Source organism: Trachypithecus francoisi, unplaced genomic scaffold (genome assembly GCF_009764315.1).
Source record: "Trachypithecus francoisi isolate TF-2019V2 unplaced genomic scaffold, Tfra_2.0 Lachesis_group0, whole genome shotgun sequence".
NCBI classification, from domain to species: domain Eukaryota; kingdom Metazoa; phylum Chordata; class Mammalia; order Primates; family Cercopithecidae; genus Trachypithecus; species Trachypithecus francoisi.
This window is the reverse complement of record NW_022681453.1, coordinates 180833710-180859278: the sequence shown is the minus strand read 5'-3', so window position 1 is coordinate 180859278 and position 25569 is coordinate 180833710. Positions and strand designations below refer to the sequence as shown.

Here is a 25569-nt window from a genome sequence, read left to right as displayed (position 1 = left end):
CATAAAATGAGTTAGGGAGGATTCCCTCTTTTTCTATTGATTGGAATAGTTTCAGAAGGAATGGTACCAGCTCCTCCTTGTACCTCTGGTAGAATTCAGCTGTGAATCCATCTGGTCCTGGACTTTTTTTCGTGGGTAGGCTATTAATTGTTGCCTCAATTTCAGAGCCTGTTATTGGTCTATTCAGGGATTCAACTTCTTCCTGGTTCAGTCTTGGGAGAGTGTAAGTGTCCAGGAAATTATCCATTTCTTCTAGATTTTCTAGTCGATTTGCGTAGAGGCATTTATAGTATTCTCTGATGGTTGTTTGTATTTCTGTGGGGTCGGTGGTGATATCCCCTTTATCATTTTTTATTGCGTCTATTTGATTCCTCTCTCTTTTCTTCTTTATTAGTCTTGCTAGCGGTCTGTCAATTTTGTTGATCTTTTCAAAAAACCAACTCCTGGATTCATTGATTTTTTGGAGGGTTTTTTGTGACTCTATCTCCTTCAGTTCTGCTCTGATCTTAGTTATTTCTTGCCTTCTGCTAGCTTTTGAATGTGTTTGCTCTTGCCTCTCTAGTTCTTTTAATTGTGATGTTAAAGTGTCAATTTTAGATCTTTCCTGCTTTCTCTTGTGGGCATTTAGTGCTATAAATTTCCCTCTACACACTGCTTTAAATGTGTCCCAGAGATTCTGGTATGTTGTATCTTTGTTCTCATTGGTTTCAAAGAACATCTTTATTTCTGCTTTCATTTCGTTATGTACCCAGTAGTCATTTAGGAGCAGGTTATTCAGTTTCCATGTAGTTGAGCGGTTTTGATTGAGTTTCTTAGTCCTGAGTTCTAGTTTGATTGCACTGTGGTCTGAGAGACAGTTTGTTATAATTTCAGTTCTTGTACATTTGCTGAGGAGTGCTTTACTTCCAATGATGTGGTCAATTTTGGAATAAGTGCGATGTGGTGCTGAGAAGAATGTATATTCTGTTGATTTGGGGTGGAGAGTTCTATAGATGTCTATTAGGTCCGCTTGGTGCAGAGATGAGTTCAATTCCTGGATATCCTTGTTAACTTTCTGTCTCGTTGATCTGTCTAATGTTGACAGTGGAGTGTTGAAATCTCCCATTATTATTGTATGGGAGTCTAAGTCTCTTTGTAGGTCTCTAAGGACTTGCTTTATGAATCTGGGTGCTCCTGTATTGGGTGCATATATATTTAGGAGAGTTAGCTCTTCCTGTTGAATTGATCCCTTTACCATTATGTAATGGCCTTCTTTGTCTCTTTTGATCTTTGATGGTTTAAAGTCTGTTTTATCAGAGACTAGGATTGCAACCCCTGCTTTTTTTTGTTCTCCATTTGCTTGGTAGATCTTTCTCCATCCCTTTATTTTGAGCCTATGTATATCTCTGCATGTGAGATGGGTCTCCTGAATACAGCAGACTGATGGGTCTGACTCTTTATCCAGTTTGCCAGTCTGTGTCTTTTAATTGGAGCATTTAGTCCATTTACATTTAAGGTTAATATTGTTATGTGTGAACTTGATCCTGTCATTATGATATTAACTGGTTATTTTGCTCATTAGTTGATGCAGTTTCTTCCTAGCCTCGATGGTCTTTACATTTTGGCATGTTTTTGCAATGGCTGGTACCGGTTGTTCCTTTCCATGTTTAGGGCTTCCTTCAGGGTCTCTTGTAAGGCAGGCCTGGTGGTGACAAAATCTCTAAGCATTTGCTTATCTGTAAAGGATTTTATTTCTCCTTCACTGATGAAACTTAGTTTGGCTGGATATGAAATTCTGGGTTGAAAATTCTTTTCTTTAAGAACGTTGAATATTGGCCCCCACTCTCTTCTGGCTTGTAGAGTTTCTGCCGAGAGATCTGCTGTTAGTCTGATGGGCTTCCCTTTGTGGGTAACCCGACCTTTCTCTCTGGCTGCCCTTAAGATTTTTTCCTTCATTTCAACTTTGGTGAATCTGGCAATTATGTGTCTTGGAGTTGCTCTTCTGGAGGAGTATCTTTGTGGCGTTCTCTGTATTTCCTGAATTTGAATGTTGGCCTGCCCTACTAGGTTGGGGAAGTTCTCCTGGATGATATCCTGAAGAGTGTTTTCCAACTTGGTTCCATTTTCCCCCTCACTTTCAGGCACCCCAATCAGACGTAGATTTGGTCTTTTTACATAATCCCATACTTCTTGCAGGCTTTGTTCATTTCTTTTTCTTCTTTTTTCTTTTGGTTTCTCTTCTCGCTTCATTTCATTCATTTGATCCTCAATCGCTGATACTCTTTCTTCCAGTTGATCGAGTCGGTTACTGAAGCTTGTGCATTTGTCACGTATTTCTCGTGTCATGGTTTTCATCTCTGTCATTTCGTTTATGATCTTCTCTGCATTAATTAGTCTAGCTGTCAATTCTTCCACTTTTTTTTCAAGATTTTTAGTTTCTTTGCGCTGGGTACGTAATTCCTCCTTTAGCTCTGAGAAGTTTGATGGACTGAAGCCTTCTTCTCTCATCTCGTCAAAGTCATTCTCTGACCAGCTTTGATCCGTTGCTGGCGATGGGCTGCGCTCCTTTGCAGGGGGAGATGCGCTCTTATTTTTTGAATTTCCAGCTTTTCTGCCCTGCTTCTTCCCCATCTTTGTGGTTTTATCTGTCTCTGGTCTTTGATGATGGTGACGTACTGATGGGGTTTTGGTATAGGTGTCCTTCCTGTTTGATAGTTTTCCGTCTGACAGTCAGAAGGACTGTCTGTTGGTCTGTTGGAGATTGCTTGAGGTCCACTCCAGACCCTGTTTGCCTGGGTATCAGCAGCAGAGGTTGCCAAAGATAGAATATTGCTGAGCAGCGAGTGTACCTGTCTGATTCTTCCTTTGGAAGTTTCCTCTCAGGGATGACTCCACCCTGTGAGGTGTGGGGTGTCAGACTGCCCCTAGTGGGGGATGTCTCCCAGCTAGGCTACTCAGGGGTCAGGGACCCACCTGAGCAGGCAGTCTGTCCGTTCTCGGATCTCAACCTCCGCGTTGGGAGATCCACGGCTCTCCCCAAAGCTGTCAGACAGAGTCGTTCGCCTCTGCACCGCCCCCGCTGCTTTCCCTATTGGACCTCAGCTGTGGGCTGTCCCCAGAGGTGGAGTCTACAGAGACAGGCAGGTTTCCTTGAGCTGCTGTGAGCTCCACCCAGTTCGAGCTTCCCAGTGGCTTTGTTTACCTACTTAAGCCTCAGCAATGGCGGGCGCCCCTCCCCCAGCCTCGCTGCTGCCTTGCGGATAGATCGCCGCAGACGGCTGTGTTAGCAGTGAGGGAGGCTCCGTGGGCATGGGACCCTCCCAGCCAGGTGTGGGATATATTCTCCTGGTGTGCCTGTTTCCTTAAAGCGCAGTATTGGGGTGGGAGTTACGCGATTTTCCAGGTGTTGTGTGTCTCAGTTCCCCTGGCTAGGAAAACGGATTTCCTTCCCCCTTGCGCTTCCAGGTGAGGCGATGCCTCGCCCTGCTTCAGCTCACGCTGGTCAGGCTGCAGCAGCTGACCAGCACCGATTGTCCGGCACTCCCTAGAGAGATGACCCCAGTACCTCAGTTGAAAATGCAGAAATCACCGGTCTTCTGTGTTACTCGCGCTGGGAGTTGGAGACTGGAGCTGTTCCTATTCGGCCATCTTGCTCCGCCCCCTTTTTTTTTTTTTTTTTTGAGACGGAGTCTCGCTCTGTCACCCAGGCTGGAGTGCTGTGGCCGGATCTCAGCTCACTGCAAGCTCCATCTCCCGGGTTCACGCCATTCTCCTGCCTCAGCCTCCCGGGTAGCTGGGACTACAGGCGCCGCCACATCACCCGGCTAGTTTTTTGTAGTTTTTAGTAGAGACGGGGTTACACCGTGTTAGCCAGGATGGTCTCGATCTCCTGACCTCGTGTTCCGCCCGTCTCGGCCTCCCAAAGTGCTGGGATTACAGGCTTGAGAATGCTTGTTATTTTAAGCAGCTGAGTTAGGGGAGAGTGGGCTGTGTTGCAGCAAAAGCCGATAGATGTACAAAGATAGCATCTTTGACACAACTAGAGGCCTCTCCAAGTAATTTTTGGCCAAGCTGTTGGATTTGCCACCCAGGGATTGGCAATGCAGTGGGAGGGATTGGGGGTTGGGGTAGTGTTGTGTTGAAGGAAGGACTGTGGAATTAAATTCACGGATGGAGAGGAACAAAACGATCCTAGCACCTTAAGGCCTAGTTTTGTTCTCTCTATATAATTTATACAATAATTTTTTTGGCAAGGGTGGCGGGGAGGCAGGGCATGGAGGAGGAGGACCAGGACTTAAAACACTGTATTTCATTTTGTTTTAACCCCCTTTGGTATACTCTCTCTGTTTGTTTGTTTGAGACAGTGTCTTGCTCTGTCCCCCAGGCTGGAGTGCAGTGGTGCAATCACGGCTCACTGCAGCCTTGACCTCCCAGGCTCAAGGGAATCGTCCCTCCCTGGCCTCCTGAGTAACTGGACTACATGTGTGCCACCACGCCCAGCTAATTTTTTAAAAAAAATTTTGTAGAGACGGAATCTATTTTGCCCAGGCTAGTCTTCAACTCCTGGGCTCAAACAATCCTCCCACCTCAGCCTCCCAAAGTGCTAGGATTACAGGCGTGAGCCACTGCACCCAGCCCAATCTCCATGTTGAACTCAGTATTTTCTCTGTTGTCCACTTTTATCTGTGTGGTTTATAAAAAATCAAAAAGCATACCCCATACCCCAAACTCCTTTGTGCCTCTGGAATGGTACCAGATGCATTTGTCCCAAGTGTTACCTCTTGTGACCAATATAAAAGAGCAGCTTCATTTTTCTTGTGGATCAAATAGAGCAAGAAAAATGTTTTGGAGGAGCCGGAGGGTTTTGAAGGGACCAGAGTCTACTTATAAGTGACATACCCTGTTCTAAAGAAATGGGCTGGGTGCGGTGGCTGACGCCTGTAATCCCAGCACTTTGGGAGGCCAAGGCGGGTGGATCACAAGCTCAGAAGATTGAGACCATCCTGGCCAACACGGTGAAACCCCGTCTCTACTAGAAATACAAAAAAATTAGCTAGGCGTGGTGGTGTGCGCCTACAGTCCCAGCTACTCAAGAGGCTGAGGCAGGAGAATCGCTTGAACCCAGGAGGTGGAGGTTGCAGTGAGCTGAGATCACACCACTGCACTCCAGCCTAGGCTATAAAGGAAGACTCTGTCTCAAAAAAACAAAAAAAAAAAAAGAGAGAAAGAAATGTGACTGACCAGCAGAAGGCCAGTCCAAAAATGTGCATAGATATTTTAGAGCTGAGCTTAAAATAAAAGTACTGACTACAGCCCACAAAGGTGGTTTGCATGTGAACAGGTCACAGTTGGGGGTTCCGTGGCCACACTGCTGGCACTCTCCATGTCTCAGCTGGTTTCTGTAACACTACACAAGCATAGTCAGGCACAGGTCTTATCTATCTATCTATCTATCTATCTATCTATCTATCTATGTTTCAACTCCCGCATATCTATCTTTCTGTCTACCTGCCTGCCTATTTTTCAGCTCCTGCATATCTATCTATCTGTCTGTCTGTCTTTCAACTCCTGCATTTTGAGAATCAAGGGCACAGGTCTTCACAAGGCTGGGTCAAGAGCATGAGCAGCCACCTCAACATCAGGCTCAGCTCATCCGTCTACAAAATGATAGGTGGGGCAGGTAATTTTTAAGGTTCCTTCCAGGTCTATGATCTAATCCAGTGCTTCCCAAAGTGAGAAATGGGTACTAGGGATACACACAAAACCAAATGACACTGAATCACTCGTGCCCTTCTCAGCTCTCATGGTCCTAAGCGAGTGCAGAATGTCTCGCTGCAGTGCCATTAAGTGGTTACCATCTCTCCAGCATGTGCTAATTTCCCTTCTTCACAAAGTCTGAAGAGGCCTCAGACTCTGAGCCTTGGCAGGTAGCAATATCTGGCAAGAATTTTATAACACCATCTTGTTTTCATTCTACTGGCTTTTGTTGTTGTTACCTTCTACTTGTGACATTTACTATAGCGGTATGAAGTTGTCTTTTTTTTTTTTTTTTTTTTTTTGAGGCGGAGTCTCGCTCTGTCACCGGGACTGGAGTGCAGTGGCCGGATCTCAGCTCACTGCAAGCTCCGCCTCCCGGGTTCACACCATTCTCCTGCCTCAGCCTCCCGAGTAGCTGGGACTACAGGCGCCTGCCACCTCGCCCGGCTAGATTTTTTTGTATTTTTAGTAGAGACGGGGTTTCACCGTGTTAGCCAGGATGGTCTCGATCTCCTGACCTCGTGATCCGCCCGTCTCGGCCTCCCAAAGTGCTGGGATTACAGGCTTGAGCCACCGCGCCCAGCCGAAGTTGTCTTTTAAAGTAAACATTTAGGCTGGACACAGTGGCTTCCACCTGGAATCTCAGTACACTGGGAGGCTGAGGAGGGAGCATTTCTTGAGCCCAGGAGTTTGAGACCAGCTTGGGCAACATAGTGCGATCCTGTTTCTACAAAAAATAAAAAATTAGCTGGGCATGGTGGCTGTACCTGTAGTCCTAGCTACTCAGGAGGCTGAAGCAAGAGGATCAGTTGAGCCCAGGAGGTCAAGGCTGTAGTTAGCCATGATCATGCCACCACACTCCAGCCTGGATAATGGCACACACTGTCTCCAAAAAAATAAATAAATAAAAATAAACTTTCAAAGAAAGAATAGCAATCAAATAATACTACAGCTATGAAGCAGATAGAGCCAAAGCCATAAGGGTGCTGCCTGCATGATGCGTTTAATCCTACCCAAACTCTTCATCTTGCAGATTAAGATGCATGAGACTGAGTCATGTTCACCTTGCATCCTACAATCCGGTATGGCCTCCAGGTGGGTCTTACCTGGGGAGGAGGTTGGGGAGCCTTTCAGGCAGAAGGAAGGCCCCTGGAGCAAAGGTCACTAACTAGCTAAGGCAGATCTTGGAGGACTCGGGTTTGCTGATGGCCAGTCCTGGGTCTTTACATAGATGTATAAAATTCTATTACCCATGAAATCATGAATTGTCTTAAGTCTTAGGCCTTAAAATACACAACAATTCACAAATCCTGTAACGCTATGCAAATGAAATTTAAAAGGAACTTGAGTAGATGTGTACTTCGTATAAGATTTCATTTAATCTTTATTACAACCCACAAGAGAGGTGCCACATTATCCCCATTTTACAGATGAGGAAATTGAGGCCCAAAGAGCATAAATCAATTACCTAAGTCATGCTGTCCATCTACAGTCAGCAATTCAAACCCAGATCTGAGTGTCTCCAAAGCCTGGACTTGTTGCTAATTTATATTTGCCCGATTGTAGGGTAGAATCTTTTATTGAAAATATTTATTGAGCATCCACTAATTTCAGACACCATGCTGGATGCAGGGGATGCAAGGGAATAAAAGCAGACAAGTCCCCATCCTCATGGAGCTTGGAGACTGGTAAACAGAGATTGATGTTGTTTCAACAAGCACAGAAAAAAATGTAACTGTACTGCCGGGCACAGCGGCTCAAGCCTGCAATCCCAGCACTTTGGGAGGCCGAGGCAGGCGGATCACGAGGTCAGGAGTTCAAGACCAGCCTGACCAACATGGTGAAACACCGTCTCTACTAAAAATACAAAAATTAGCCGGGCGTGGTGGTGGGCTTCTGTAATCCCAGCTACTCAGGAGGCTGAGGCAGGAGAATCACGTGAACCCGGGAGGCGGTGGTTGCAGTGAGTCGAGATCGCGCCACTGCATTCCAGCCTGGGCAACAGAGCAAAACTCCATCTCAAAGAAAAAAAAATTTATATATATATATATATATCTGTACCACAGCGACCTATGTGGTCAAACAGGCAACACAGCGACACCTGGCGATAACGTCAGGGAAAGCTGGGAGAAAGTGTAGCCAGGGCGGAGCCCCGAGGCTTTGTGGGCCTTACCTGGGGAGGAGACTGGGTACCTTCCAGGCAGCAGGAAGGCCCCTGGGGCAAAGCTCAGTCATAGCCGGTGGCATGGCCAACAATAGGCACAGATTTTATCTAGAACTAACATGTCCAGGGAGGAGGGAAAAGAAGGAAGAGGAGAGAGTTTAAGGGAAGGAGAGAAGAGGAGATGGTGCAAGAGAAATGGAGAGGATCAGGGAGACTAAGGGAGGAGAGAAAGAGGAGGCAGGGAAGGTGGAGAAAACGGCGTGGCAGGGGCAAGAGGCAAGGAAGGGACAGGGTGGGCAAAAACAGCACTAATTTGGTGCCTACCAGGTGTCAGGCACTGTTTCAAATACCTTACCCACATTATCCCTTTTAACCCTTCTGCTCTACGGCCCTGAGTCCCAGCTGGATGGACACCCACCTGCAGGAGGTCCTAACCCCCGGCTTGGCAATGCCCTCCCTGCCTCCACCCCCAGTTAACCCTTTGCCATTCATTCTGTCCACAGCCTTCTCACCCCTTTCTCTCTAAAAAGGTGTACTATTTAATTAGGCGGGGGATGTACTACTTCAGCCAAGGAATGGCCGCCTGTTTTTAAATAAAAATAAAAATTTCAGGACCCTCTGAATTTATTATGCCAAGGGGGAAGTTAGGCCTTGGAGACTGGGTTATGTATAACTTGCATGCTTGCTATTCTGTGTCACTCTCTGCCCCACTGTTCTTGACTTCCTCATTGTAAATGACTAGGAAAGACCAGATCTTCCCACTTCTAATTGCTGATCTTTGTTGTACATTAACTGCCTCCTTCATTGTCCTGTACCTAACTCACACCAGATAGTGTCAGTCCAAGACCCAATGATGGTTAATCTGCAATGTGGAATGTTAAATATACCTCCCCCATCACTCAAAAAGACCACCTTGACTAATCAGATCATTGTAACTATGCATTAAGCCTTACACAGAAACATGCTAAAATCCTAATTTCTTGGAATCTGTTCTTTCTGGGCAGGCTCACATGGTTTTTTTTTAGACAGAGTCTCACTCTGTCGCCAGGCTGGACTGCAGTGGTGCGATCTTGACTCACTGCAACCTCCGCCTCCTGGGTTCAAGTGATTCTCCTGCCTCAGGCTCCCCAGCAGCTAGGACTACAGGCACGCGCCACCACGCCCAACTAATTTTTCTATTTTTAGTAGAGACAGAGTTTCACCATGTTGGCTGGCATGGTCTCGATCTCTTGACCTCGTGATCTGCCTGCCTCAGCCTCCCAAAGTACTGGGATTACAGGTGTGAGCAACCGTGCCTGGCCGGCAGGCTCACTTTTAACCTTTGCACTTAATTAAACTCTCTTTAAACTAGATTCTGACCTTTTTGATTATTTTAGGTTGACACTATCAAGTTGGGCCTAAACCTGACGAATTTGAGGCCAGAAAGGGCCCTACAGTCCATCCTTCTTTTTACTGTGGAGGAAGTGGAGGTCCAGGAAGAATTCGCTGTCAACTAGATTCTCCACATTCCATGTCCCCATCTCTTCCAGAGCTGACCCGGGCTCGTTCCATGGGCAAGAGGGTGGTCCTTTGTGGTTTAAATAACATGTAGTTTTTCACTCATAAAAGCAATACATGAAAAAATAATTATGAATAATCTCATCACCCAGGGAGAACCACTATTAACATTCTGTGTAATTCTTTGCAGTCAAAGGGCTTTTAAAGAACAACCAAATGCCAGAGTATTCAATGCAAATGTTAAAAATGAAGTATTTTAAAAATAGATTCAACTTGGTGCATGTTTATTTGATCTCTACATAGGGAAGCTTTCTAAGCTTGAAATCAAAGAAAGAAACCACAGAGGAAAAAAGATCAATATGAACAATTTCACTTAAAAGAGTAAAGAGACTGAAAAGGCATTCTATCAAAATTCAAACTGCGGAGGAAAATGCTTATGATAGAATGTTACATTTAACAAAAAGGATGCAAAATTGTACATACCATATGATTGCAAGTGTGCAATTAATAAATAATACCACCTCAGATCCACTTAGATAGCTACTATCAAAAACACAGAAAATAATAAGTGTTGATAAGGATGCAGAGAAATCAGGACCCTTGTATACTGTTGGTAGAATTGTAAAATACTGCAGCCACCGTGGAAAACCAAATGGCAGTTCCTCGAAGAATTAAAAATAGAACTAACAAAGGATCAAGCAATTCTGTTTCTGGGTATATACCCCCAAAAAATTGAAAGCAGGGTCTCAAAGAGATATTTGTACACCCATGTTCATAGCAACACTATGCACAATTGCCAAAAGGTAGAAGCAACCCAAGTGTCCATCAACTGATGTATAGATAAGCAAAATGTGGTCTATACATACATCCGTGTTCATAGCAACACTACGCACAATTGCCAAAAGGTGGGAGCAACCCAAGTGTCCATCAACTGATGTATGGATAAGCAAAATGTGGTCTATACACGCAATGGGATATTATCCAGTCTTAAAAAGGAAGTTCTGACACATGTTACAACATGGATGAACCTTGAAGACATTATGCTAATTGAAATAAGCCAGATACAGAAGGATAAATAATGTATAATTCTACTTATATGAGATACTTAGAGTAGTCAAATTCATAGAGACAGAAAGTAGAAGTGTGGTTTCCAGGGACTGGGGAAAGAGTGGATTGAGGAACTGTTACTTAATGAATACAGAGTTTCAGATCTGCAAGATGAAAAGAATTCTGGAGATCTAATTGTTTTCAATATTTTCGTTGTTTTCAATACTAACCATGTGAATATTCTTAACCCTACTAAACCGTATGCTTAACAATGGTTAAGACGGTAACTTTTATGTTATGTGCATTTTGTCACAATTAAAAAAACACACACATTTAAAAAGGATTGCAAGAAAACACACAAGCACTAGCATAAGATCCAGCCTATGGTCAGATCCTATTAAAAGTGTAGTCCAGGCCGGGTGCGGTGGCTCAAGCCTGTAATCCCAGCACTTTGGGAGGCCGAGACGGGCGGATCACGAGGTCAGGAGATCGAGACCATCCTGGCTAACACGGTGAAACCCCGTCTCTACTAAAAAATACAAAACACTAGCCGGGCGAGGTGGCGGGCGCCTGTAGTCCCAGCTACTCGGGAGGCTGAGGCAGGAGAATGGCGCAAACCCGGGAGGTGGAGCTTGCAGTGAGCCGAGATCCGGCCACTGCACTCCAGCCTGGGCGACAGAGTAAGACTCCATTTCAAAAAAAAAAAAAAAAAAAAAAAAGTGTAGTCCATGGACCAGCAGTGAAAATATCCCTGACAGCATGTTAGAAATGCTGAACCTCAGGCCCCACCCCAGACCTGCTGAGTCAGAATCTGCTCTGTAACACAATCCCCAAGAGATTCACACGCACACTGAAGTGTTGATATAGTAGATGCACAACAAACATTTGTTGCACAAATACATCCTTTCTTGTTGGTAAGGTTACAAGCAAATGTTATTGTGTTCTTCATACTTGCCTATCTTTTCCAAATTTTCCCAAACAGACATGTATTCGTTTATTTTTTATTCTGATTTTAAATCATTCCCATTTAGATATTTTAACAGACCCCAAATCCAAAGCAGACAAGTTTCAGCAAGTCCCAAGGCCTATTAGCCAACCAGAAAACAGAAACTATGGAGGTAACTGAAATCCACAGATGCTCCCTAAGTCTCATTTTAGTCGATACTTATTTCCATATTTTTTCAGAGCAGCCAAGTGGGAGCAGCTTGGGATGGACCACACACCTATCAGCCTGTTCAAAAATGGCTATCCATGACCTGGTCAGCCACGCTATCAACCCCACATACCATGGGAATAATGTTCATCTGAGTGAATGGAGGAATGGTCAGCGATTAATTCAGATCAGAATCAAAGACATAGGTAGCAGGAGAATCTACCTGCCCACTCAGAAGAAGAACACACAGGATGCTGGAGAATGTCTAAGTCACAGTCTCAAATTGCCTTTAAGGACCACCCGTCTTAAGCAAGGATGGCAGAGAACCAAACTGTCCATGACGCTTCAAACAAGCATAGTCTATATCCTAGCACAGACTTTTTAGATAAATACATTCTGCAGGCCCATCTATTGATAATGGAAAGAACCATATAGTGCAAATTCTAACAGCCACCTGGCACCTGGTCTCTGTTGACATAGTAACTGAAAGACTATCCACCCCTGCCCTCATTCCTGGATAATGAGAATCACTGAAAACCATTTGCAAACATCCACCAGAGTCTCAATGATGCAAAAGCTCAGCTTTCAAACCTGAACTCTACACCAGACATGCTAGGTAATCCAGAACAAACAAACCTCTTTTCTGCTCATGTTTCTAGGTCCTCTACAGTTGGAATGTCACTCTCCACCTTCCTCATACCTGCTTATTATGAAGTGAAAAATGAAATAAGAAATCATGACTAAATGATTTCTCATGCGTTGCTAACAGTTCTGGCTTCTACCCACATATAGGCAGATGGTTCAGTATAAGGCTATTCACTGCAGAACTCTTAGACTATCCATCAAGAGCAAACTGATTAAACAAAAGTGTATCTATGCCCAGGAATATTACACAAGTATAAAAAGAATGAAATGTTCTTTATGTATAGATATGGAAAAGGCTTCAAGACACAGTTACATGAAAAAGCAAGGAGAAAATAAGTATGTAGAGCTCCACTGCATATGTAGCTATGCATAGTATTTACATTTTAATTAGTTAACATTTAAATTTAGTCCCAATAGCCACATTTCAAGTGGGCAGGAAGGCAGAGAACTTCAACCACTCTACTGCCTAGTATCTGTGTAACTTAGAACACATTACATAACTTCTGTAAGCTCAGATTTATTATAAAATAAGGATGATGACAAGACAGTACCTCATACTGTGAGGATTAACTGAGATAACACATTAAGTGCTCAAGGGGTTACCCGGGATAGTCCTTACTACTGAATCTAACTTTTGTGCAGCTGTGGGCCAAAGCTGAGCACGAGCTGACTGTGTCAGGCAAGGCCTCACAGATGGGTTCTACTTGGGTAGAAGTAACTATTCCAAGTAGTAGTAAATTTAAATATGAATAGTAGTAAAATTAGTAGTGTGAATCAGTCCAAGCTAGATGCTGTCAGTCACCACCCCAATCCCTACCCCAGCTTGCTACTGTAAGTCACAGCACCCTTTTCTGGCAAAGATACTCTCTTCTCCAGAATCCTTCTCAACACAAAACTCTGCAGTCACCATCAATCAGCTATAGTCAGTGCTTGAGATGAAATCTATCTGCCATCATTGCTGGTCCTGGTTGTGAGGCTCAGAATCATGTTACTCAAACTCACAAGAGTTCATTTTAAGCACGTTACCGTAAGATTTATTGTTTAAAACAAGATCCTTCTGAGAATGCTCTGAAATTAGGCTGGGACAAGTATAAACCATTGTCCAAGACAAATGTGAATGCATGGTCACTTAATGATATGTGATAATGCAAATTTATCCATAATCATTTCTAACATTTATATAACATGTTACAGTTGTCAAAGTGTTTACACACGCAGAATTTCAACAGACAACCCACACAGTGGAGAACCTTGGAGTACAGTCTACAAAAGGCACTTCCTGTCACTGGGTGGATCTACTCAAGAAACCCAACTTATAAAAGTTCAACCTGGCCGGGCGCGGTGGCTCACGCCTATAATCCCAGCGCTTTGGGAGGCCGAGGCAGGCGCATCACGAGGTCAGGAGATTGAGACTATTCTGGCTAACACGGTGAAACCCCGTCTCTACTGAAAATACAAAAAAATTAGCCGGGCATAGTGGCACATGCCTGTAGTCCCAGCTACCGGTGAGGCTGAGGCAGGAAAATTGCTTGAACCCGGAAGGTGGAGGTTGCAGTGAGCCAAGATCACGCCACTGCACTCCAGCCTGGGTGACACAGTGAGACTCCGTCTCAAAAAAAAAAAAGTTCAATCTACAAAAAAGGGGTTTAGATGCTTGAAGACATTTCCATCGAGCTGAGGTAGCTACCTGAATTACTAATTTCATCTTGGGGATATTTCTGACCAGATAGCCAGTGTTAGGGCTATTAGGTTAGAGTTTTCCTCCTCCTTCAGGACTAGAAAAACACAAATCCTTTGGTTCTTTTTTGCCTATAACACACGCAAACCACTTCCTCTCTTCAGCACTGGAAAAACCAGGTAGAGAAAATCCAAATGATAAGGCTATAGTTTTCTTAGAACATACATGTGCATCCGCAGAGCCACTCTGGCTGTAATGATAACAAGAGGTGAAGCCAGCTGGACTTCCTGGGTCGCGTGGTACTTGGAGAACTTTTCTGCCTAGCTAAAGGATTGTAAATGCACCAATCAGCACTCTGTAAAAACGCACCAATCAGCACTCTGTGTCTAGCTAACGGATTGTAAATGCACCAATCAGCACTCTGTGTCTAGCTAACGGATTGTAAATGCACCAATCAGCACTCTGTATCTAGCTAAAGGATTGTAAACACAGCAATCAGCACTCTATAAAATGAACCAGTCAGCAATCTGTAAAATGGACCAATCAGTGCTCTGTAAAATGGACCAACCAGCAGGATGTGGGTGGGGCCAAATAAGGGAATAAAAGCTGGCCACCCCAGCCAACAGTGGCAACCCACTGGGGTCCCCTTCCACGCTGTGGAAGCTTTGTTGTTTTGCTCTTCAAAATAAATCTTGCTGCTGCTCACTCTTTGGGTCTGCACTATCTTTATGAGCTGTAACACTCACTGCAGAGGTCTGTGGCTTCACTCCTTAAGTCAGCGAGACCACAAACCCATCAGGAGGAACAAACAACTCCAGATGCGCCACCTTTAAGAGCTGTAGCACTCACTGCAAAGGTCTGCGGCTTCACTCCTGAAGTCAGTGATACCACGAACCCACCGGAAGGAATAAACTCCGGACACATCTGAACATGTGAAGGAACAAACTCCGGACACACCATCTTTAAGAACTGTAACACTCACTGCGAGGGTCTGCGGCTTCATTCCTGAAGTCAGCGAGACCAAAAACCCACCAGAAGGAACCAATTCCAGACACAGTAAGAATGAGAAACTGTTTCACTACCTAGGACAGTGTTTCTCAAACTGAAGGTTATACAGGTCCAAAATAAATAGGAGGAGAAAAGATCACAGTTAATCACCCACAGCAACATTTGCTACTGTGAAACATCTGTTTCTGGTTGGATAGGAAGTGTCCTCTATCATAATGTAAAATTGTATGTCAGTTAGTTGCAAGTCAAAAAATTTAAAGCCACATATTTAGGAAACTATGAATCTCCTGAACACATGGACTAGAAAAGCATCTGGCCTAATTCGCGCTACAGCTTGAAAAGTGCCTATTAAGCTCATGAAGGTTTGCCTTCTCTTACTCTTGTTAGAACCCAACCATCACATGGAGAAGCCTGAGCTAGCCTGCTGAAGGATGAGAGACATGTGGGCTGGTCACTCCGGTCACGCTGGCTGAAGCCTGCCCACTGCTAGATGTGAAGGATGTCATCTAAGACCAAGAGTCCCAGCCATGCTGGGTGTGGTGGCCCATGCCTGTAATTCCAGTACTTTGGGAGGCCAAGGCGGGAGGATTACTTGAAAGCCCAGGTGTTCGAAATCAGCCTGGGCAACATAGGGAGACCCCACCTCTATGATGAAATCTGAAAATTAGCCAGGCATGGTGGTGTGTGCCTCTAGTCCCAGCTACTCGGGAGGTTAAGGTGGGAGGATTGCTTGGACCTTGGAGGTTGAGGCTGCAATGCATTGTGATCATGCCACTGTACTCCAGCCTAGGTGACAGAGTGGGACTCTCAAAAAACAACAACAAAAAAAAGGTGGGTGAGAGTGTCCAACCAACTCACCAGCCAACCACAGCCATATGAGTGAGCCTGGGCTAAATCAGCAGAAAATCTGGCCCAGGTTAGCCCAAATTGTTAAACCCCAGAATCTTGAGCTAATAAATGATTGCTGTCTGAAGCCACTAAGTTTGGGGTAGACTGTTAGGCAGTGAGAGATGACTGATTCAGCTCTCCTCTTCCAATTGCGGAAGAGACTGAGCCTCAAAGCAGAATAACCACAAAGTGTCACCAGTATAAACTTATGGGAGCCCAGGACACCTTTGGCACAATGAGCTTAGTTCCTGACATCACTAAGGTGGGGAGGAGGAAAGGGAAAGCAGAATGGTGACACAGATGGTGAGGACCCCAGAAACCACCATCCACCTGCAACTACTGAGAGACTTGGGGATGCTACTTGGCCTGCCAGAGACAAGATTTAGGGGATAGGTGACTTTTCTGTCCAAAGGGACATGACTTAGAGAAGAGGAGGCTCACCCAGGTGTTGCTCTGGGATTAACAGGTAAAAGTTAGAGGCGATAGATTTTTAGCTTAGATTTTTCTAAGATTTTTCTTCAAATACAAAGAACAAAAAAAAATTAAGAGTTTTCTAACAATTAATCTTCTAATTAATTTTAAGATTAATTGCCTTGAAAATAGTAAACTATAATCATCTGTCATAGCTACAGGAGAAGGCATGACTACATTGGTGGGAAACTGAATGAGATGATTTTTAAGGCCTTGCTTCCATTTTATTTCTTAGAAGGGGAATATAAAATTGGATTTTTGTTGGGAGGATACTCAGCATTTTTATGAAAATGATATTTGTCCTCATGGAAAAGTATGCTTCACACTGAAAATGGTAAGAATTTACAGAAACATGGTCTTTGGGGTTAAAAGGATCTGGGTTTCAAGTTCACATGATTAAGTGTTGACCTAAGCAAGTTTTCTCTACATCTTAGTTATGTCATCTAACATAGGGATAATAACAGTACCCCACAGGCCTGTTATAATGTTTAAATGAAATAACACCCACGTACATGACACACAGAAAATGATCAATTATTATATTTATGCCTCTTAAGAAACAGAAGGAGATGGAATGGAAGAATGAAGCAAGAGGTGAAGGTTAAGAAATGAAAGGTTAAGGTAAGAAACGGAGAGCTCTCGACTCATTCCTAGAATAGTAGTCATTATTATATTATATATATATTTTTTGATAGGGTTTCCCTCCTGTCACCCAGGCTGGAGTGCAATGGCACCATCTTGACTCACTGCAATCTTCACCTCCTGGGCTCAAGTGATTCTCCTGCCTTAGCCTCCCAAGTGGAGTGGGTGGGACTACAGGCACATGCCATCATGCCCAGCTAATTTTTCTATTTTTTTTGTAGAGACAGGGTCTCACTAAGTTGTCTAGGCTGGTCTTGAACTCCTAGGCTCAACCAATTCACCTGCCTCAGCCTTCCAAAGTGTTGGGGTTACAGGTATGAGCCACTGCACCATGATTTTTATTTATATTTTATTTATTTATTTTTTAAATTTAGAGACAGGGTCTTGCTATGTTTCTCAGGCTGGACTCAAATTGTGGGGCTCAAATGATTCTTCCACCTCAGCCTCCCAAAGTGTTGAGGTTATAGACATGAGCCACTGCACCCAGCCACACTCATGATTTGTACACTGAACAGGTGTGGAAGATGAAGGAAACAGGTGATTAAATATTACTTTTTAAAAAGCTGTACAAACTTTCTCACCTTAGCCCACGAGGGAACTCTAAATCTCTTCCCAGTTCATCTCCAGTCCATCCTATCAACTCTCACTCCAACTTCCAAGGTAGAAGTGTGTCCGTGCGCCTGTCCTCAGGGAAGGATTATTTCTGCCTGTAAAGGAGCTAACTTATAGTCACTCAAATTGTTTCTGAGCTCTCTGTGTGGTGAGAATCACAACAGAAACTGAGTAGCGCAGACAAAAGAGTGTCCAGGGCGGACGAACAGCCAGGATGCTGCACCCAGCCGATCCCAGCAGACCAAAAAAAGTCACAGGTCCAGTTTCAGTCATCAGTGCAAAGTGAGCCAAAGCGCTCCTTGACCTTCAGTATCAGAGAAAATGTCAGGCTGTGGGGTGATGTGAAAACAAGGACAAGAGACAGGCAACTCCCAAGGACACTCCTCCAGCTGTCTATCAGCCACTCTCCTCGTCTCCTGTCTTCTCTCCCATCCTCTGCCTCTCTACCCCTTGGCCAAACCCCAAACCAGTCCATTTTGTGACTTAATGACAACTCTGATCAAGGATGATGAAACTAATACTACCAATAGCAACTGTCATTTATGAGTGCTAATCACCATGCACTCTCCCCAGATCATTTCATTTAATCCTAACCATAATCCCAGAGAGCAGGTACCAACATATGATTCTTAGAGAGAAGCACTTTTCCCAAGGCCTCAGACCTGCCAAGTGGGGGACCCAGGCAGTCAGACTCCCAAGCTCTTTCTTATACCACTGCACTACCCTGCCTCCAAAGGAGACTGAGGATGTGTTTCTGGACATATGCTTCCTATCACAAGGGTTTGGCTGTAAATACGGCCCTGAGGTTTTAACTCTAGAACTTTATTTTGCACTGTATCCCAAGGTGCTGGTTTAAAAAAAGAAATTTTGGGCCAGGCACTGTGGCTCATGCCTGTAATCCCAGCACTTTGCGAGGCCAAGGCGGGCAGATTACTTGAGGCCAGGAGTTCAAGACCAGCCTGGCCAACACGGCAAAACCCTGTCTCTACTAAAAATACAAAACTTAGCTGGGTGTGGTGGTGCCTGCCTGTAATTCCAGCTACTCAGGAGGCTGAGGCATGAGAATCACTCGAACCCAGCAGATGGAGGTTGCAGTGAGCCAAGATTGTGCCATTGCACTCCAGCCTGGGTAACACAGCTGACTCTGTCTGAACAACAACAAAAACAAAAAAAGAAAAAAGAAACTGTTTCATCTTTGAAAGAACCTGAGAAGCTTTTGTTGCTTTTCCAAATCAAAGTCCCAGAGCCAGGAAAAGTCATGCAGGTTAGGAAGTTCCTCCCTGCACCTGCGGCAGTGGGCAGCACGGCAGGGCTCCGCTGGATGCATGAGGGCCCCTCCTCTGGCCTCCTCTCTCTAATCTGTGTAGAGAAAATGAGCTTCACCAAAGAACGGGACAAGGGCATGTTATACAACACGTTTACTTTCCTGCCCAGGACCTTCCTGGCTGAAGCTCCCTGGCAAGCCAGCTAAATTCAATATTCTGGTAACTGTATTGCAACTGATGACAATTGACTTGGGAGAGGCACTCCATGTGAGAGTTCTCATATGTGACAAACACTTTTATTTACACAAGCAGGCTAAGCTGCCTTAAAGTTCCAAGTATAAATATTGCTCAAGCAACCTGACATTCCTGAGGTAAGAACCAGATCCGGAAGGCTACGTCTATCTCTTCTTGATCTGTATTAAATTTGGCAAAAGGCTAAAGTTCCTTAAGAAAAAAAAATCTCATTCTCAGGGGATATGATTAAGCAAGTCTAGTTTCAGTGGTAATTCTGACACAAGTGGTTTTGGGACCACACTTTAAGAAACACGATTTAAAATGTAAGCAGTTATTCCATTCCACTTGGCATTTCCTTCGGTCTTATCTTCCATGCCCTCACTGATCTCAGACCTGAAGGTAAGTTGTTTAAGGACAGGGACTGTGTTCAGCTGTGTCTGCATCCCTGGTCAGACTACAGTATCTACACTGGGCAACACTCAAACGTCTGCTGACCAGAGCTGAACACCCCTCTGGGGCTTCTCCATGTTGTTTTCAGTTCCTGAGTTCCTGAATCCTTCTGGGGAGGTCGTGATCCTCTCTCTAGGACTTGAGTATCTCTGTACCCAAAGGCAGTGGCACAGAAGCCAAGAATTGTTCCCGTCTAATCCCATAATTAATGAAGCCAGGCAGCCAGCCCAAACTATCAGCACATTTCTCAATTGCTCTGCTTCAGTATCACTGGCCAAGTTCGACTCCATTTCCCTGGGCTGGAGTGGGCCAAGGAAACAGTCAAGTACACCAGAATGAAGAAGCCATGGGCAGGCAGCCAAATCCCAGCAGACGGGGCAGGAGGCTCACTTCACTACTCTTGCTCCAGGCCCAGTTCCAGCATGGCAGAGCTGTGTTACTTGTCCTGCACCTTGCAAATTAGGAAAAGGGGCTGTCATCTGTGGAATTTTACAGAATAGAAAACTAATGTTAAAAAAACATGTGCTAAATGGGTGCCTTTCAAACGGCATGGGCCAACAGGGGAGCTGACACTGCACTCAAGTGACCTTGAGATTAAAACTGGCAAAGCCAAGCTGAAAGTCCAAATTAAGCTCTGCAGCAGAAAGGTACCAACTCTATTAAATGTTGTGTAGAACATTCTGTTGTTGGTTGAAAAATGCAGCTCACAGAAAAGTACACAATACCCTAGTATTTGTAGGGTGGAAGGGGAAAGGAATATATGTAAGCATTCACTTGCATGGAATTCCTCCAGAAAGGACAGAAGTAATTCCTAACACTGGTTTTCCCTCAGGAGGTATTCAGGGGGGATAAATGTGGATGGGTGATGTTTCACCGTTTTTGGTACGCTTTGGTTTTTGTTTTTTATTTTTTGTTTTGTTCTGTTCTTTTGAGACAGGGTTTCACTCCCTTTTTTGAGACTAGAGTACGATGGTGCGATCTAATTTCGGCTCACTGCAACCTCTGCCTCCCAGGCTCAGGCGATTCTCCTGCCTTAGCATCCCAAGTACCTGGGACCACAGGCATGTGCCACCATGCCCAACTAATATTTTATTTTTTGTAGAGGCGGGGTTTCAGCATGTTGTCCAGGCTAGTCTGAAACTCCTGGGCCCACCTCAGCCTCCCAAAGTGCTGGGATTACAGGCATAAGCCACGGCGCCTGGCCCTGGTTGTTAAACAATGTGAATGTATTATTCAATCAAATATCATTATGGTTTTAAAAATTAGTTTTGAGGCAGGGAGCGGTCGCTCACACCTGTAATCCCAGCTACTCAAGTGGATGAGGCACAAGAATCGCTTGAATCCGGGAGGTGGAGGTTGCAGTGAGCCAAGATCGTACCACTGCAGTCCAGCCTGGGCAACAGAGTCTTAGTATTGACTTAGCATATGCCAGGCACTAGGGTAGATGCCCTTCTCAAAAGTTGGAGACAGATAATCAAATAACTCCTTATAAAACAATGATACAGGCCAGTAATAGGGACACAGAGAGAGGCCACTGGCCTTGCTGGGATGGAAAAGTGAAGAACCAGGTAAGGTTTCCATCAATAAGTACTTTCTGGGCCAAGTCTTGAAAGAGTAAAACTAAGACCAACTACCTAGGACCAACTGCTGCAGCACTTCTGATGCCTGTCACGCCACAGAAAAACCGGTAAACAGGAGCACTGAAAGGACATCATCACTCTTAACTATTGTACACCAGTCCCTCCAATGTGGCGAAAGGAGTGTACAGCAATGAAAAAAGGCTTAGAAACACCAGATGCTACACTTTGCTTCCTTCCCCCTTCACACCCCCACCTCTACATTCACCCAGACACACCAGAGAATCCTACAGTGTACGTTTGATTAAGTGTACTAGAAGAACTGATATTTCTAAAGTGCATAAAATGTTGAAGTCAAATAAGGCCCCAAAGAGACTCAAAGCTTGGCAAACATCTCGGCAAAGGAGAATTCTCAGCGCCTCAGGGGAGCGGCCTGTTGAAACTTGGATTTTCTTCCTGATACGACGCGCCTAAGATAGTGGACCTATCAGAAGCGGGGGCGAGACGGGCACCTTAAAGGGTAGAGCCTGCCCCGCCCGTGACCTGGGCAGCAAGAGACCTTTAGCCCTCTCCGCCTCGGTTTCCTCAACAACGAAACTGCAGTAAGAATGCTCGAGCCTCCTCCAAGTCCTTGACCCAGGAGATCCGCCGTGGAGAACAGAGTAAGCCCTTAGGATGTTGTGCAAAACACCCAGGCGTGGCAAGCAGGTGGCTTCTGTGCGCTCAGTAACGAGGGCGCAGACAGGTGCCCGCGTGCGCGGGGTGCCCTCTCTCCGCGCTGTTCCCCCGCACGCACGCGGGCCCAGCGCCTCCCGAGCGAGTGCCCCGGTGCGGCCTCCTCGGGCGCACCGTGCCCAGCCCAGCAACGAGGTCGCCCACCGCGCCTCCCTGCGCGCAGTGCCCGATGCCCACGCCGCAGCATGGGGCGCGCAGCCCTCACCGCCCGGGAGAGGCGCTTCCTGGAAGCGGAGCCCCGGCCTCCAACCCGCCGCAGCTCACCAGTTCCCCGAGCCCACGATGCACACTTTCAGGGGCGCCGCTGCCATGGCCAGGCCGAGTGTAGCCGCCCGGACCGTGCTTCCCTGGCCGGCTGCCCACCTCCGCCTGCTCAGCCTTGCCCGCAGCGGCTGGCGGCGGCCCCGCCCCGTTCGCCTCTCCGCCAATGGTCGCGGCCACCCCCGCCCGGCTCCGGGGGCCACAGCTGACAGCCGGGCAGGACCCGCTTCGCCACTCCCAAGAACCACTGCGCACGCCTGGCCCTGGCCTGCCTCCCAGCCCGGCTCCGGCACCGCCCCACCCTTTCCGAGGCACGTCGGGACATGTAGTCCTCATCCGCTGTCGCTGCGCGGCCCTAGACAGCAGCTCCCGCCGCGCCACGTGCAGGCCTGGGCCACTGAGCAGAGACTCCCGCCCCTGGTTCCCGGTGGAGGCTGCACTCCATCCTCATGGGTGGAGCAGACCCGACCATCTCGCCGTGGTGCCACCTACACGCTCCTTTTTCCCTACGCGGGAAGGGCTGCCACATTCCCATTTGGAGCCGAGAGAGGCTCCTAGGTTGACTCTCAAGCCGACCAGACTTGGGACAGAGCTCGAAGTGCCCACCCTGCCTTGTCATCCTCTGCCTCATTTGCACAAACAAGACACAGCCTGGCACCTCTGAGCTTCTTAGTGAACTTGGATCTTCAGAGGGCTTTGGAATTTGCCTGGACAGTACCTGTATTTCAAGGATGACACCTTTTCTAGTTAGAGTCAAGATAGAAACATGACCTGGTGCGGTGGCTTAGGCCTGTAATCCCAGCACTTTTGGAGGCTGAGTCAGGAGGATCACTTGAGCCCAGGAGTTCGAGACCAGCCTGGGCAACATAATTAGGAGCCCCACCCGTCTGTACAAAAATTTAAAAAATTAGCCAAGCATGGTGGCATGCACCTGTAGTCCTAGCTACTAAGGAGGCTGAGGTGGGAGAATTAAATGTGCCCAGGAGGTCGAGGCTTCAGTGAGCCAGGATAGGGCCACTGCACTCCAGACTGAAGGACAGTGAGACCCTGTCTCAACAAAAAACAAACACATAAAAATAAAGGAAAAAAGGTAACAACGGCTTGCATTCAGTGGGTGTCACCCTCACACACTTACCTGGCAGGAATTGCCTTACCATTTTCTTTGCCCAGGGCCTGACTTATCCCTTGCTTGTGATTTGTTTGCATTTGTGATTAACACAATGCTCCCCTCCTCCTTGACAAATAGAACCTTAGTTTGTTCATTCTGAGCATCAGTCTCTGCCAGGCACTGTGCTAGACACTGTCAGAGTAAGACAAAGTCCTTTAAACCAGTGGTTCTCAAAGTCTGCTGCATATTAGAGTCACTGGGGCTTTTAAAAATCCCCATGCCCAGGCACCATTGCAGGCCAGTTACATCAGAATGTCCCAGGGTGGGATCCAGGCATCAGCATGTTTATTTATTTATTGACTTATGTATTTTTTGAGACAGTCTCCCTCTGTTGCCTGGGCTGGAGTAGAATTTTTTAAAGTTCAAGAGGTAATTGCAAAATGAAGCCAAGATTGAGAACCAGAAGACTAAAATATCAGTGGATTTTGGCTAAATAAACAAATACTCTAGAACCTACAAAAAAACTAAGCCTAGGCTGGGCGCCATGGCTCACGCCTATAACCCCAGCACTTTAGGAGGCCGAGGTAGGCAGATCACCTGAGGTCAGGAGTTCGAGACCAGTCTGCCCAACTTGGCGAAACCCCGTCTCTACTGAAAATACAAAAAATTAGCCAGGCATGGTGGCGGATGCCTGTAATCCTAGCTACTCGGGAAGCTGAGACAGGAGAATCGCTTGAACCTGTGAGGTGGAGGTTGCAGTGAGCCGAGATCTTGCCACTGCACTCCAGCCTGGGCGATAAGAGCGAAACTCCATTTCAAAAAAAAATAATAATAATACTAAGCCTATTAGTTTGATGCTCAGAGAATTGTTATTTTTGCTTTGTTCTCTACACTGAATGAAATAGTTATTTGTGTTACTTATGATATTTGTTTAAGAAAATACTTAAAAGGAGCTGGTGAGCCAGAGCAGTCTTTCTATCCCGTCACCAATGGTTTGTTCTCAATTATTTGCAATAATGCAAAGATACATGCAGAGATAATGGGAAAGATGGGCTAGTCAAGCTTTATTAATCCTTTCTGTATTTGTGTAACAGAATGCATTTGTCAAATTGAATAATAAAGTCATGTACTTGGGTAGTATACATACACTGCAAATATTTATATTGTCTAACTGAACTAGGATCCCTTCATCTGGTACAGTAAGGCCAAATACCCACACCAAGGTTTGCAGAGGGAGAAAGAAGGGTGTTTATCTGTAGGGCACCAAGCAAGGAGAATCAGGTAGCTCCTCCTTGATGGCTGGCAAGTAAGGGTTTTTAAAGGCAGTTGGGGGACAGGTGCACTGGCTCACACCTGTAATCTCAACACTTTGGGAGGCGGGGGCAGGAAGATTGCTTGAGTTCAGGAGTTCAAGACCAGTCTGGATAACACATACCCTGTCTCTACAGAAAGTTAAAATTAGCTGTGTGTCCCAGCTAGTCGGGATAGGCTGAGATGAGGGGATTACTTGAGCCTAGGATGTCGAGGTTGCAGTGAACTGTAATTGTACCACTGCACTCCAGCCTGAACAAAAGAGTGAGACCCTGTCTCAAAAATAAAAAGTAAAATAAAGGTGTGTGCGGCAGAGGTTACAGGTAAAGTCATAAATCAATACATGGAGCTACACATTGGTTTGACCTAAAAAGGCAGGACATCTCAAAGGTGGCAGGGGGGACCCACAGGTCATAGGTGAATCAGAGATTTTCTTTAAGGAACTTTAAATAAAACTTTGTCTAAAAATTTGGGGTCAGCAGAAAAGAACATTAGTTCTCAGCCCAGGCAGTATAGGGAGACCCCATCTCTACAAAAATAATTTTAAAATTAGCTGACCATGGTGGCACAGACCTGTGGTTCCAGCTACTTGGGAGACTGAGGTGGGAGGATTGCTTGGGCCTGGAAGGTGGAGGTTGCAGTGAGCCATGATTGTGGAACTGCACTCCAGCCTGGGCAACAGAATGAGACACTATCTCCAAAAAGAAAAAATAAACGAAAGAAAAAAGAGAATGTTAGTTCTGATTTGCAGGCATGACTTTTAGGCCCCTCTGGAAGACATTTAGAACAAAGAACAGTGGTCAGAGTTCAATCCTCAGTTCCTCCTTATCTGAGGTCTACATGCCAGTGGATACATTTGGTGAGGGTCTGGGTTTCTAAAAAACAACTCAGGGACATATGTTAAGATGCATCATTAGTTTCCATAGGGACCATCTTCGGACTCTAACTTCCTTGGCTTTTTTTTTTTTTTTTTAGGTAGAGTCTTGCTCTGTCATCCAAGCTAGAGTGCAGTGGCACAATCTCAGCTCACTGCAACCTCTGCCTCCCAACTCAAGTGATCCTCTCCCTCAGCCTCTTAAGTAGTTGG

General features: G+C 45.7%; 1 protein-coding gene across 1 annotated transcript in view; it reads right to left on the bottom strand.

Annotated features, from left to right (window-relative positions):
- The window catches only part of GPD1L (glycerol-3-phosphate dehydrogenase 1 like), a 72246-nt gene extending 49930 nt beyond the window's left edge, over positions 1-22316 (bottom strand). The window contains exon 1 of the mRNA XM_033212890.1: positions 22067-22316. Within this exon, the coding sequence (XP_033068781.1) occupies positions 22067-22113 (47 nt within the window). The 5' untranslated portion in view covers positions 22114-22316. The remainder of the gene's footprint in view (positions 1-22066) is intronic.
- Positions 22317-25569: the final 3253 nt, after the last annotated feature.